Here is a 15,056-nt window from a genome sequence, read left to right on the forward strand (position 1 = left end):
CAGGAAGCCTTAGTATTATCTAAACTTGCAATGTGAGTAATCTCCTTTTTGTAAACCTTTTTGTAAATTGTTTTTACAAAACCTCAAATGTTTTAAAATTATATTCTACAGTGATTGAGTATTTGTATTCTACAATTATCGTTGGTATGTTGGGGTTTTCTATAGAAAGTTTGTTACTACACTGTGAGTAGTAACATTACCACAAGTCGGGTTGACAGTACTGTGGGTGGTAATTAAAGTAGAAAATAAACAAATGTAATTGCGAGATCGCCCTCAATGCTGTAAAATGATAAAACCTGTTTTGATTAAACTGGGATTCACTCACCAGTATTTCTTGCTGACAAATGTTTTTAAACGCGTTTCAGGTAACGTAATATGAAAGCCCAATAGAAGCCAGCTGGAGAGCACTGAAGGCTTGGAATAGTGGCTATAAAAGTTACCAAAATAAACAAGACATTTTATTTTCAATAAATAGGGTTTATCCCTATAAACATGTTTGTAATAGAAACTTGGGTTTATCCCAATATATTTATTAATTATAAAATGAGGTGTTTTACTCTGATAAAAATATTTCCTAACTACGGTCCTGATGTATTCCGTTGCCAAATTAATAAACACCGATACCACCCATTCTGAGTAGCTCGCGGCTGCCCGCTCCCGGGTAGGGGTCGGGGGTTGTGACATCATGAATGTTGTATCCTCCTGATCAGATAGTTCCATTTGGATTTGTTGAAATCCAGATGAAGCATCCATAAAAGTAAGCAATTCATGGCCCGATGGTTGTATCCACCATGGAGTCAATGTGTCGGAGTGGGAAAGGATCATTGGGACATGCTTTATTTAAATCAGTAAAGTCAACACATACCCTCCACTTTTCGTTTTTCTTTTGGATAACTACCACATTGGCTAACCATTTTGGATACTTGACTTCCCTAATCATACATGCCTTTAAGAGTTTGTTTACTTCTTCTTGGATAATGACATTCCTTTCAGCTGCAAACTTCCTTCTCTTTTGATGGATTGGCCTGAAAGATTTATCAATGCCTAACTTGTGAGTAATAATATCTTTGGAGATACCTATCATATCCTCATACTTCCAAGTGAAGGTAGACTTTCTTCTCTTTAAGAAGGATACCAGATCCTGCTCTATACTGTTAAGGATCCCGGATCCTATAAAAACTTTGGATTCAGGATCCTCAGGGTCCAGTATTATATCCTTGATGTCTTGCTCCCTTGCCTCCATGACATCCCTTGGAGGATACTTTAATTGCTATGTTGCCCTTGGTTTTGAAGCTGACTTCATCGAAGAGGTGTAACAGTTCTTTGCCTCTTGTTGATCACTTTCAATCTTCACTACTCCCCATGGGGTCGACAACTTCACACATTGGTGATATGTCGAAGGAACAACTTTCATATCATGTATCCACGGCATACCAAAGATCACATTGCAACAAGACAAACAGACAAACAGTTAATAACATAGAATTTCTGAACAGAGTTTACCCCCTCAATGTAGATTGGGAGTTTGATGTCTCCCAGCGTGTTCTATGTCTCTCCACTGAATCCTACAAGGACTGATGATCTCGGAACTATTTTTGACTCTGGGATGTTCATCCTTTTGAGGACATCTAGTTGAATAATGTTCACGGAGCTCCCACTATCAATAAGGATCCTGCAAACAAAATGGTTAGATATAAATAAAGTAATGACTAAACCATTGTGATGAGGATCCTGGATATCAACACTGTCATCCTCATCGAAGGATATAATCTTCTGTTGAGTCAGAGTAGAGGTTTGGATAGGCCTATCTCCATTTTCCAGCTTGATCTCCTTAGCATGTCTCTTCGCTGCAGAGAATGAGGTTCCATATATATCGGAGCCTCTGGAAATGAAGTTGATAATTTGAGCGTCAGTAGGTGGTGCAGGAGCTCTTTCTGGCACTTTTTCAGGATCCTGGATCCTTGATTTCTTCCTTCCGAGCAACTCTTTTAAGTGACCCTTGATAAGGAGGTAACCTATCTCTTTTCTGAGTGCAATGCATTCATCGGTGAGATGGCCAAAGTCTTCGTGGAATGCACACCACTTTGATTTATCCTTGTATGATGTAGACTTTTCATTCTTCTTAGGCCATCTAGCTTTTTCACCTAGATTCTGCAAAGCAAGCATCAACTCACTATTATCAACAGAAAAACAATATTCAGATATATGAGGATATTCTTCCTCGTCTTCTTCTTGTTCAACAGAATGAACATTTTGATTGTCATGCTTAGAGTATTGCTTGGATAGATTGTTCTTGAAGAAGGATCCTTGCTTCTCCTGTTTTGATGATCCAGATAATCTGTCCTGGATCCTTTTATCATCCTCTAGACGGATGAACCTTAGAGTCCTGTTTCTTACTTTGTCTAAACTCTTGCAAGGTATCATAACAAGATCATAACAGAAAGGAGAATCTTTTTGCAATCCCATTTTAAATGCTTCTACGGTAGTGGCAATGTCTAAGTTTGGGATTTCTAAGGATTCTCTACCAAATTTAGTAACATAATCTCTAAGTGATTCATCACGGCCTTGGGTGATCCTATATAAATCACTAGTTAACTTTTCAAAGGCTCTACTACAAGAAAACTGGTTATTGAATAAGTTAACTAAGTGTGAGAATGAAGTTATAGAATAGGGAGGAACACTTATCAGCCATTTTAGTGCTGATCCAGTAAGTGTGGATCCGAAGCCCTTGCATAAACAAGCTTCTTTCAATCTTTCAGGAATGGGATTGATCTCCATTCTTTCTCTATACTGAGCTACATGTTCTTCTAGATCAGTAGTACCGTTGTATAACTTCATATTGGGGGTTTGAAAATGCTTTGGTATCTCAACATTGCATATGGGAGGTGCAAAGCGAGATATTCTGTGACTTTTGTCTGGAATCTCAGGAATGGGTTTGACCACTCCTGGGACACTGGATATCATGTCCTTGAGTTTCTGCAACTCTCTGGCCATAGCTTGGTTGATTCCTGCATTCTGCATGTAACCAAAGTTAGTATCAAAAGATGTATTAAAGTTATTACCTCCCGACTGGTTTGAAGTTGGTATCTCGGAAGTATATCTAGGATAAGACTTGTCTGATGTAAGAGTAGGTCCAGAAGAAGCAATGGTTTGCATAGGGATGAAGTCCCCTTCATGGATTTCAGAGCTTCTCCATGACTGTCTCCCTGAGGATCCTTGATCCTGAAAGACATTGGGTCCCGGGTAGGTCTGTACTAGAGGCCTGGATGTGTGATCCATATGTCCTTGAACCCTGGATGAGGATCCTTGATTGTTGAAGTATGATCCTTGAGCGGGAAACGTCACCATATATCCTTCCAAGCGAAGGAAGGATCCTTGAGGCCGAGCCGTCGCTGATCCATGATGATGGATTGAGGATCCTTCAGGAAGGGTCATCGCCAGTGATCCCTGCTGTGGGAATGAGGATCCCTGAGGTTGCGTGTTAGACACCCTGGACTGTTGTGCTGCATTTGCTGGGGTGACGATGTCCAACATCATAGGCACCAATGGAGAGTGATCCTCTGCTGGCCTTTTCTGCTTCTTGATGTCATCAATCTCACGAAGGATCCTCTGGTTAGTTTTGTCTTGTTGTTCCATGTAGCTCTTTATATGCGAAAATAAAACATAAATATCACTGTTAGTATTAGTAGAAGAACTAGTAGAAACTTTTGATCCTTGGAAGACTGATGATATCTTCTTTTGAGCATTATCTACGTTCTTCTGATATGGTGGTGGAATAGGAGGTAATGATGCACTAGTTTGAGATGAGGTAACTGTCGGCATGGCACTTGAAGTGGATTTTCCTTGAAAAGCCATGGAGTTGACTGATAATGAATAGAAATGGACAGAAAAATGTTTTTCTTAAAATGGAAGCACCATTTGCCCCACGGTGGGCGCCAAACTGTTTTGGTCAAAAATCAAGCTAAGGATAATTTAACCAAATCTGATTTTGCGAGGTAGTGTGCTTGAATGAAAAACAAGTGTTTGATCAAATACGAAATGTAGAAAATGATGAACACGATGATTTATACGAGGAAAAAGCCCTTGATCTTTAGAAGATCTTCGGCATAAAAAACCTCGGATAGTGAAAACTATCACTATCAACTATATTGCACAATAAGATTGCATAAAAAACCTCGGATAGTGTGGTACAATAATTGTTTGCTAAGTGTGTTGTGAATGCTCTTGTTTGCGGTGTCTGCGAGAGAGAGTGTTCGTGTATATATATCAGTGTGTATGTGAACTAATGAATATCTAAAACACTTGATCATCCCCTTTTGAAATAAGCTAACAACTAGGTCCGATTTTCATGGGAGACCACGTCCAAGCTCATGAACGTTAGTGGAATTCATCACGTGCAGCATCTCCAACGAATACTGACCGAAATTCCAGCTATGACTATGTCCACGTCGTCCACACCTGCATGGAACATTAGAAAACACATAGAACAATTGTTAGCAAACATAAGTAAATATAAGGATCCTTGATCCTCAGGCTTCCTTCACTACCCGCTAAGAAAAAGTAATCTAGGCAACACTTAAGTATAAATGATCCATAATTAGCAAAACCTATGCCCTAATAAATATTAGTCAAGATAGTCAACTGGGCTGGTATAAGTAGAGAAGTTCACTTGTAATCAAAGGCATCTTTCTATACTAATAAACAAAAATCCTTTTTGGATACGTGTCATTCTCTGGTAATTTCCCACCCTTATTTTTTATTTATCTCTTTTATTAAATAATAATAATAATAATAATAATAATAATAATAAAAATAATAATAATAATATTAAACATCAATTTAACTAAATCTATTTACCTCTTTTGTTTTTCATAATCTGAAATTAATTTCTTTTTTAACTATAAAGTTTCAATCTTTGGCAATTTAAGTCTAAAGTTTCAATCTTTGGTATTTTAACCCCTTTGATTAATTTGATTTTTCATTTCTAATTCAAAAGTTTTCATCTTTTGCAATTTAACCCCTTTATTTTTTTTACTTTCAACCCAAAGCTTTTCATATTTCGCAATTTAATCTCAACACTTTTTTTACTTTCAACTTTAGTCTCTTGTATACTTTTCATCTTTCATAAGTTCTCCGTTTAACGTGTCGTTCTAAATTTCCGAGTTAACACGCCGCAACGTGCGTGTGGGGTTCAACGTTTTTTCATCTATTTTTTTCCTGTTTGACATGTCCGTCGCAGCGCGTCTATTTTTTCCGTTTGATAGGTCTGTCGCAACGTGCGAGTCAGAGATCGACTTAGTTATTTTTTTCTCGGTTTTACACATAGGCTTGTGGTCATTTGAAAAACATTTGCCTTTCATCTAACATGATATATAACTAATGAATCCCCCGCCGCATTGCGACGGGTGATAATTCTAGTTCATAAATTAATAAGAATCTTCTTCCCTCAATCTCTCTTTAACAGATTTAATTAACTTTCGGAGGTCGTTCTTTACGAAGATTTCTTTGAGTGTTAATGGTGTTCTTTCATTGATTTCAATCAAGAACACGAAACCACATCAGAGGAGCAATCAACAATCACACTAGACCACGGGGCTATGGGCGAGTAAACATATAACTTGAAAATTGGGCTAGTAACAACAACATTTTGTTGTTGTTGTTGTTGTTATCGGATCACTGACGGGCTATTAGAGTATCATCGTGTCACCAGCGAAACCACCCGATCATATCCTTTTCACTAGGCTACACCAATTCAGGATTAAACCCTAATAAATCTGGAAAAACTCTTTGTAAGAATCGAGCACAGGACCTCGTGGTTTCTAAGCTTTATCCCACCCCTAAGATGCCTTCGCTTCCGTTCTAATTCTTACAATTTCGTCAACCAGAATCAAATTTCAAGAAATAATGTGTTTCGTATTATAATCATGGAAAACCCCTAATTTCGCTACTCAAATTTCCCATTCACCCATTTATAACATCCAAGCAAAGCGTCAACTTGCATGAACAAACAGTATCTTCTTCTTCTTCTTCTTCAAAGATCATAACCATGAAAAACACTTCAGTTATACACTTCTTCTTCTTCTTGCTGTCTCTTCTAACTACATTCCAACTGCATCAGCAAATCATCCCATTAAATTCACGGGCAGAACGGGCAGCTCTGATCCAACTCAGATCATCACTAGGGTTAAAAACCAAAGATTGGCCCATTAAATCCGACCCATGTTTAACATGGATCGGTGTTCATTGTCAACATGGTAGTGTTAACAGGATCAGTATTTCCGGGCTTAAAAGAACCCGAGTTGGGAATCAGAACACAAGTTTTACAGTTGATTCTCTTGCCAATTTTACCAACTTGGTTTTGTTTAATGCCTCAGGATTCTCACTTCATGGGTCAATGCCGAATTGGTTTGGATTTCGGCTTCAGTCGCTTCGGGTTCTTGATCTTAGATTCTGTGGAATATCTGGTGGTATTCCTGTTAGTGTTGGAAATATGTCTAATCTTAGTGAATTGTATTTGTCTGATAACAATCTTGTGGGTAGTGTTCCATCTAGTTTGGGGGTGTTATCGCGGCTTTCGGTTCTTGATCTGTCAAGAAATGCGCTTACTGGTGTGATCCCTTCGTCGTTCGGGAGCCTGTTAAACCTTCGATACTTGAATGTTTGTTGTAACAGTCTGTCTTCTTTGGTCCCCACCCAACTTGGTAATCTTGCTAGTTTGGTTGTTCTTGATCTGAGTTCTAATTCGTTTACGGGAACCGTGCCTATAGAATTCGGGAGTTTGATGAATTTGGAGAGGATGGTGATTCGAAACAATAGCTTCGCGGGTGATCTTCCTGACGCGTTATGGTCACTACCTGCTTTAACTTTTCTTGATGCATCTGATAATCATTTTATGGGATCTCTACCGGATAAACGTTTGAATGCTAATGTCAACATGGGTGTGTTTAATCTCTCACATAATATGTTTTATGGGGTCGTTACATCCGTACTTAGACGGGTTAGTTCTGTGGATCTATCTTACAATTACTTTCAAGGGAAGATGCCGGATTATGCACGAGATGTTGCAGTTTTCGATAAAAACTGCTTTCGAAGCTTGTCGGGCCAAAGGAATGTGAAACAATGCGCAACGTTTTATACCATGAGAGGGTTACCGTTCGATAATTTTGGACTTCCAAATGGCACTTTACCTCTACCCTTACATGGCCATAAAAACAACCGAAGAATGTTTGTAATAGCAGTAGTTTTCGGCACTTTAGGTCTGATCCTACCGTTTGTGATTTTGGTGACATCACTGATTATATGCAGGAAAAGAAGGAAAACAACTCTAAAAGTAAACGGGTCAGGGCCCGTTTCAATAGAAAGAGCATATGGAGAAGTGTTTGTTTATGAGAAGATTGTGGCAGCTACCGATGACTTTAACGATGAAAACCTCATAAAAAACGGGTATTCTTGTGATGTTTTTAGTGGTGTTTTGGAGAATGGGATTCGTATAATCATTAAAAGATTTGACGCACATTCCGTAAAGAACAGTTACATGGAAGAGTTGGATTTCTGTAGTAAGGTTTCTCATCCTAGATTCGTTCCCTTATTGGGACGTTGTTTGGAGAACGAAAAGGAAAAGTTTCTGATCTACAAACATATGCCAAAAGGGGATTTATCAAGTTCGTTAAGCAGAATAAACGATCGCGACGATGAAAGACTTACATCGTTGGATTGGATAACACGGTTAAAAATTGCTGTCGGAACTGCAGAAGGGCTATCTTATCTACATCATGAATGTTTTCCACCCCTTGTTCACAGGTATTCTAAAGATCCCATATTTATATGTTTTTTAGTGACATGACTAGTTTATAAATTCTTTTTCCTTTTTATGTTTTTCGTCAACTGAAGAGACGTTCAAGCTAGCAGTATACTTCTTGACGATAAATACGAAGCGCGGTTAGGAAGCCTAAGCAAGGTGTGTACGCAAGAAGACAATATACATTCAAACTGGATCAAAACATTAATATCGCCACCCTTGTAAGTGTGCATCGACAATTTGCTATTTTACAATTGAAAACTATAAAACTTTTAACAGAAATCTGATATTGGATTTGTGCAGGGCATCTCAACAAAGTGCTTCTGGTAAGTTTTGTGTTCTTATTTTCACTTATTCATGATTATATATTATATATTAGTAATTAATAAGTCATTTTTTTTTCTAAATATAGTTACTGCAACGTGCGCATATGATGTTTACTGCTTCGGAAAGGTGTTACTGGAGCTTGTAACGGGTGAAACTGGAATTAGCGGGTCGAGTGGTTCAGAAACAAATGATCTCTTGAAAAGTATACTTCCATATATCAGTACTTATGATAAAGAGCTTGTGACAAACATAATTGATCAGTCGCTAACAGTAGATGATGATTTACTAGAAGAAGTATGGGCTGTGGCGGTTATTGCTAAATCTTGCCTTAACCCGAAACCTTCTAGAAGACCACTTATGAGATTCATACTCAAAGCTTTGGAAAATCCTTCAAAAGTTGTGCGTGCAAAAACCACGAGCTCAGCTAAACTTCGGGTCAAGTCCTTTATGGGTTCTTGGATGAGATCGAACGGTTAGGATTGATTGGTTCTTTGGTAATAATGCACACGGGGTTGACCCGTTTGAGAGAGATTTAACGGTTAGGATTGATGGATTGGGTGGTTATAATTCACATAGAGTGACCCATTTGAGCTTCTTTCAGGATGACATCTTGTTGTAGTTTAATTTGGGGGCTTATTGTTATGGGAAAGGATTATGTAGAAATCAAAAAACTGTAAAGGTGTTAAATAACAACATACTTTTCTTACTAACATGTTTTGTTGATTCTATTTTTAACCGTATTTGGTATTTATACTTTGTATTGATGTGTTATTTTGATTGTTGTGTCTGGTTGAAAGTGTTTGAATGTTCATGTGTTTTTTAAATGTTGATTTGATCATTTAATAAAAATGGTGACACGGGAAAACTATAGATGATGATGTGGCTTTTTTTTATTTATATACGATCGTTATTAAACTTTAATTATGCTTGTTATTTTGTAACTTTAAGTTATAAATATCCGCGGTTGTGGATGCAATGGCTGTGCAATGTTAAGATGTAGGTGTGTGTTCTGTGTAGTCGACGCTTATAGAAGGATGCGGCGAGTTGTGTGTTTATTTGTTTTTTGATATATTCATAATCCTTTTCTATTTTCAGGTGTAGGTATAACATTCCAAAATCCTCTAAGAACCTCATTTTCTCAAGTTTATGCTTTCCCATTTATTGATTTTAATGATTTCTAACATGTTCAACTTCTAACTCATTTATCAACGTAACCTCTATATACTTTTTAGAAAATAACTATTGGATTCCTATAAACCCATCAAAATACTAAGCTTTAACAGAGTTTTCTTTACTTGGAGATGATTGCTTGATGTTCTAGTACTTGATTCTATCACATTGAAACCCTAGAAACATATCACCAATAGACCATGAAATCCATCACAAAGTAATAGAACACCACAAGTTGGGAGTTTTGTTAGTTTATCTTTATCAGAGTCATCATCTGTTATGATCCGAAAAGAAAGGGATCGTTTAAGTTCGATAGCGCCTACTCGCCTAGTCTTGTGTGGCTAGACTGCTTCAAGTATCATCGGTTTTTTATGATGATTCTGAAAACCTATATGCATCTATAGCTTGTGACATGATGTTGAATAAACATTTGGATTAAACCTTTCAATGATCAGGGGCGGACCTAGCCTGTTAATAGGGGTAGACGCTCCGGCGGTAGTGTAAATTTTGAAAAATTTTGATTTTTTTCCGATTTCGTTACCCTTTTTTTGAAACGTTGCCCCTATAAGGATTTTCTAAATCCGTCACAATTAATGATAGCTAAACAGATAAAAGAAAAGGGGTTGATGCGTGTCATTTATATTATTTTTATCTAAAGTGGTCAAATATACGATCATCATTAAACCAAGTGAAAACTAGGAACCGTGATGTCTAGGTTGAGCTAGAGGTTTACAGTGGTCCTTCGGATGGTGAGTTTCATCTGAAGTGGTGGCAAGTCGGGTCACTACTCACTAGCCTTGTGGCATGGATAGCCTTTTGCTATTGGATTTACCTGAGTGAGCGGACTTTTATTGGTGGTTTAAAGAAAACTCTGATGTACAACAAATAATGCTTGAAGTACATATCATCCAACTCTTCTAACCTTCTGCAAGGGTTCAAGTTAGGGTTTACAACACTAGTTGAAAAAAAAACGATGGCTTCTGCAGCCAGATCAGCGATCGTCTCTGGTGCGAGAAAAATCACAACCACAACCAGATCAAATCTAATTTCAAGAACCCTAACTCCCAAATCCGTACACGTTCCTCCATTTCATTCATCAACAAGATCAGTTCCTCGCGCAGCTTCAAGGTAAATATCTCACATTTTACACTTTTCACACAATCGATGACAAACCGCATATCAGTTTGGTTATTTGTTTTCTTCAGGATTGTTGCGGCATTAGGAACTGTTGAGTCGATGATGCCTCTTCACAGTGCAATTGCATCTGCTCGTCTTAGATCCAGTATTGGTGTTGAGTCCACATGTTGGAGCTGGTTGTCTCAAGGTATGTGTTTTTCATTTTAGTTCTTCATGTTTCGTGTTATAACGAAGCTTATATCTGCACTATCTTGTGATTTTTGTTCGTTTTCAGTTGTTAATGTTGTCCGTATGTTCTGTGATTGTAGTTGTAAGGGTTTTTTTGCTATGAACTAGCCGATATTCAGGCATTCGTGCTTAGAAAAATGTATCGGAAAAGCGGTTGGAAATGAATGCATTGGTAAATATATATGATCTTAGTTTACAAAGTAAAGAAACTGGATACGTAAATTCTAGGGCGTGTTTGGGATTGCTTATTGAAACTGTTTATTGTAACTAGTGAATAATCAACTTAGGCGGGTTTTTTGTGTCTGGAAAATAGTTCAGTGTTAAGAACTTGGTAGTTTGATAGTATATTCCTCGCGTTAAGATGACTGGTATGTTTTATTATTGTCATGGTTTTAAAAAACGGTTGAGGCGTGCGCCTCGAGGCGAAACGCCCAAAAAACGATTCTGAGGCGTGCCTCAGGGGGTTTATAATGTATGTGTGCCTCAGAGGGGCTGAGGCGCTAAAAAGGTTGTGCCTCAGGAGTTTTTGATATTTGGTTTTGATGTTTTTGACTTTTTGTGTCAATTTCAAGCAATTTATGTCTTTTTATGTGTGTTTTCGATGAATTTGATGATGATTTTAGTTGGTATTATAACTTTTATAAGATATATAATTTTTATATTTATTTTTAATTCCGCCTTGGTTCGCCTCACCTCGAGGCTTACGCCTCGTGAGGCGAAGGGAAAACACCTCGAAACTCGTTTCCACTCTTTTAAACCTTGATTGTCACACAATGTTAGGGATGACATGGACACATTGTAATTATATCAGTTGGAATTAGCCTCATAGGACGAGAAAAAAAAATGTTTATGGTGCATTAAGATGTTTGGAATGCTTAACATTAGCCTACTGGTTTTCTGGGTTGTACTGGTGAATAAAGAAGAAAAATGTGATTTTGACTAGTTCTTCTGCTTACTGCTATAGGTTTTGCATCATCATTGTGACAGCCGGAGTGATCAAGGCAATTAACGCATATGAAAGTTTCCATATTGCTTTTAATCTTTTGTTATCGAAATTTGCTTTGAGTTTTAAATTCTCAATTTTTAACCTTGCAGCTTTTTCCAAAGCTAAACTTTGTACTCAATTGATAGACTTATACTATGATTTTGGCAATTTCTTCATCTTGGCTGACTTATTTGTCCTGTTTGGCTACATGCAGTTGCTCTACTATATTTGTCTTGTTCATAACCTGTGTTAACACTAAACAGTAAAAGTAGGTTAATCTGGTTTCCAACACTAGATTTATCCGTCTTTTTTGTTTCTTGGTTGATCTATGTGTTGCTCGAGCTTTTACTTGAGATTTTTCGGACTAATTGTTTTCCGGGTTTTCCCTAGACTTTGGACTACCTCGGTGACAAGGGCTTCAACCACATTGCATCACTGTCCTCTTCTACTCCTGTTTGGTCATTTATCTGATGTTTTCCATCAAGCTCGGTGTTTTGAAAGCACAAATTGCATAATCTCATTCAATTTTCCCTGGAAGAACTGGAAATGAATTAAAGTTTATGAATCATATGGTCCTCTATATTCTATAGCATTATTTGCAACATCTTATTGGTTGTCATTTATTTGAGATGTTACTGTTGTGGGAAGTTTATGATCTGATCTGGGCAAAAAATCCGTCTTGAGACCCGAATCAGTTAGTAGATTTGTGCTTAACTGGCAGTGATGTTTCAAATTAAGCGGCATAAATAAATGTGATAGTTTAGCGGTAATAATCCCCTCTGTCTTACCAAGCTGAATAGTACAAGTTCAAAGGCATTACCCAAACTCAACAAGTACAATTAGCTTCCTTCCACTTAGAAGATGTTGCCCTGCAATGTTAGATGTGGGCATGTGGCTGACCAGGTTCTGTGGACCGAGCACACGGGCCAAGTTGACCAAGGAGTTACAACTCCGTTTTGATTCGAATGATTACGAGAACCCGTTCTAAAGCAAACCACCATGATAGCCTTTTACCAATAATCCTTTAGTCAACTCTCCCACCGGGTTTATGGTCTATCAAAACCCTTTCTAAACGACTGCTTCATTGCCTGTCTAAACGATGAGACATGACTCCATATCAAGATAAAACCTCGAACCTCAACGGAGGAAATTGGTGTGCCCTGGTTAATTGAGGAATCTAACCTACCTACCACATAGGAAACTAATCGGATAACCACTCCTAACCCTTAATGGTCGCTTCCAAATCGCTTATGAACCTCAAAACTGGGATCAGGGCCGTCCCCGAATAAAAACTTGTGGGAATTAGCTACATGTTGCGACGGACCGCTTTAAACTAAAATTTATGTGGAAACGTAGATAAAAAACACATCACACGTGCATTTGCACATTGACACGTAGTAAGAGTATATTCAGAAATTACGAAAAAGTTACGTTGTAATTTTTAAAAATCGTAATTTAAGATCATCTAACCTATCTAAATTTATTTGGGAAGTAACTAAATGGAATTATGTTACTTGGCAAAACTAGGCAATGATTCTCATTTCTATTTAATCTAACTTGACAAAATTAGGCAATTAATGTTATTTGTATTTAATGAATAGGTAAAAAACAAAAACAAAAACAAAAACTCAACAAACCAGTAGACACTGGGATTCGAATCAGCGTTTTCTTAATATTAAAGGGATATGTAAACCACCAAACCAAACATTTAACTATGCTCTTTTTTTATTCAGTTCTTATATATGCTAAATTTTACTGTGTAAAATATATAAAAAGAAAAAAAATCGGGCCCCCGAAGAGTTTGGGCCCTGAGTCGTCGCTCACCCCGCCCTCTCTCCGGGCCGGCCCTGACCGGGATGCTTGGACCACTGTCACCCAATGATTGTCTTAGACCGCATAACCTTCTACTTTACATTGTCTTACCATCACTGCATAACCTTCTACTTTACATTGTCTCACCAACACTGAGGCACAATAATGCAAAGGGGCTGTGTTATTGCGATGAAAAGTTTGTTCGCAGACACCGTTGTGAACAACTACAACTATTCGTGATCATGGGAGGCTTTGATGGTGTGCGGGGAGGACCTCCGCACAAGGCCCACGATTTCAAGGGGCATGCGATTTAAAAAAAAAATCCGATACATATATGTTATTTTTTTTTAAATAGTAAACACATACCACTTTCAGTATATGCCCATTTACAAATCATTTTTTATGGTTTAGAATTTAGCCCACTTGGAATTAGGTTTATTAAGCCCAATACTGATTTGATCTTTTTTAAATAATAACAAAACATAACATAAGGGCACATTTTTCAATCTCGAACAGGGTACGTGAATTTTCAGAGACGCCTCTGTTCGTGATAGGGGATTCTTCGCTGATGAACAACAGGGCATTGGTTGAAGATGTCGCTGGGGAAATAGAGTGGGACCCAGTGTGATGCCTTGCCATTTTTCATCTATATTTTCGTGGACAAGGATCCGTTAAGAGGGGGAGAGGGGATGATACGTACTGTAACCAACCATGCAGGCATAGAAGGGTAATGCATGCTATGCCTTGAGGGTAATGAAAGGAGGGACAGTTCTAAGTTGGTTATTGTACACCTTAGGCAAATTTCTAATCGTTATGTCCACATGAGAGAAGACCTAAGAGATACTCGTTATGTTTTGTTTATGATGATGAGGCAAACATCTTTGGGACGATGAGCCCAAGGCAAACACCATACGCAAATTCCAAATCGCTATGTTCTACTACGTCCACTTGAGAGATCCTGAGTTATAAATAATGTCCAACCTCAAATATCACTAACGCGTTTTGGGTGCAATGACTTTGAATGAGAGATCGAGAGAACCCACAACTAAGACTGCATGAGTGGGAGTGGACCATGGATGAGTGACCTGAAAGGAAGTTTTCACTCAAACAATAAATAAATAAATTCCGTGAAATCTTAACGGGTAAAACAAATAAAGTTATTTTGTTAGTCAGTATTAGGTAATGGGGTTAGTGGTAGTGGTTTCTTTAGTCGCAGTTGGTAATTTGCCTTATGCTCATTTACTTTTGTAAGGCTGTATAACTAGTCAAAAACTTATGACAAGATAGTCTAGTGGTATAGTGTTTGTCTCTACAACATGGTTGTTAAAATCCCGCATAGGCTCTATTTAGTCGCCGATTAATCACTAATCGGAGGTCCACCGAGTAATGACGGATTATTCGCTAGGCGGTCAACGCGGGTCTATTATGGCCAGATTCCGGCCAAGTTTCGATAAAACCTTATAAACTCCAACCAATTACTTAAATAATGGGTCAACTAGTGGTTAAAACATGTCTACTAAAAAATTACATATAAAAATGTGTGTGTATATGTAAAACCAAAATTACATATAAAAATCACAATCTGACCAATCCCTACTA

The 15,056-nt window shown here is 37.8% G+C and overlaps 2 protein-coding genes across 3 annotated transcripts; both read left to right on the forward strand.

The window, feature by feature from the left end:
- Nucleotides 1-5,863: 5,863 nt before the first annotated feature.
- On the forward strand, nt 5,864-8,837 carry LOC110886053 (probable LRR receptor-like serine/threonine-protein kinase At2g16250). The gene is made up of 4 exons (XM_022133815.2): nt 5,864-7,800; nt 7,891-8,019; nt 8,102-8,124; nt 8,211-8,837. The coding sequence occupies exons 1-4, from the start codon at nt 6,047-6,049 to the stop codon at nt 8,600-8,602; spliced, it is 2,298 nt and encodes a 765-aa protein (XP_021989507.1). The 5' UTR covers nt 5,864-6,046; the 3' UTR covers nt 8,603-8,837.
- Nucleotides 8,838-10,202: 1,365 nt separating this feature from the next.
- Nucleotides 10,203-12,359, forward strand: LOC110886054 (protein NONRESPONDING TO OXYLIPINS 2, mitochondrial). Of its 2 annotated transcripts, none has more exons than XM_022133817.2 (3): nt 10,203-10,423; nt 10,501-10,619; nt 12,036-12,359. In XM_022133817.2, the coding sequence occupies exons 1-3, from the start codon at nt 10,269-10,271 to the stop codon at nt 12,053-12,055; spliced, it is 294 nt and encodes a 97-aa protein (XP_021989509.1). In that variant the 5' UTR covers nt 10,203-10,268; the 3' UTR covers nt 12,056-12,359. The 2 variants fall into 2 exon arrangements, with proteins under 2 accessions (XP_021989509.1, XP_021989508.1); XM_022133816.2 differs by lacking the exon at nt 12,036-12,359 and adding an exon at nt 11,625-11,821.
- The last annotated feature ends 2,697 nt before the right edge of the window (nt 12,360-15,056 follow it).

The sequence above is a fragment of the Helianthus annuus genome, chromosome 10, assembly GCF_002127325.2.
Source record: "Helianthus annuus cultivar XRQ/B chromosome 10, HanXRQr2.0-SUNRISE, whole genome shotgun sequence".
NCBI lineage: Eukaryota > Viridiplantae > Streptophyta > Magnoliopsida > Asterales > Asteraceae > Helianthus > Helianthus annuus.

What these genes read in the sequence shown, in the direction of transcription:
- LOC110886053 (XM_022133815.2), top strand. Translation starts at nt 6,047, where the DNA reads ATGAAAAACACTTCAGTTATACACTTCTTCTTCTTCTTGCTGTCTCTT. An exon ending in ACATTAATATCGCCACCCTT is followed by an intron (nt 8,020 to 8,101) that starts GTAAGTGTGCAT and finishes GGATTTGTGCAG; the next exon opens with GGCATCTCAACAAAGTGCTT. An exon ending in ATCTCAACAAAGTGCTTCTG is followed by an intron (nt 8,125 to 8,210) that starts GTAAGTTTTGTG and finishes TTCTAAATATAG; the next exon opens with TTACTGCAACGTGCGCATAT.
- LOC110886054 (XM_022133817.2), top strand. Translation starts at nt 10,269, where the DNA reads ATGGCTTCTGCAGCCAGATCAGCGATCGTCTCTGGTGCGAGAAAAATC. An exon ending in GTTCCTCGCGCAGCTTCAAG is followed by an intron (nt 10,424 to 10,500) that starts GTAAATATCTCA and finishes TGTTTTCTTCAG; the next exon opens with GATTGTTGCGGCATTAGGAA. An exon ending in TTGGAGCTGGTTGTCTCAAG is followed by an intron (nt 10,620 to 12,035) that starts GTATGTGTTTTT and finishes GGTTTTCCCTAG; the next exon opens with ACTTTGGACTACCTCGGTGA.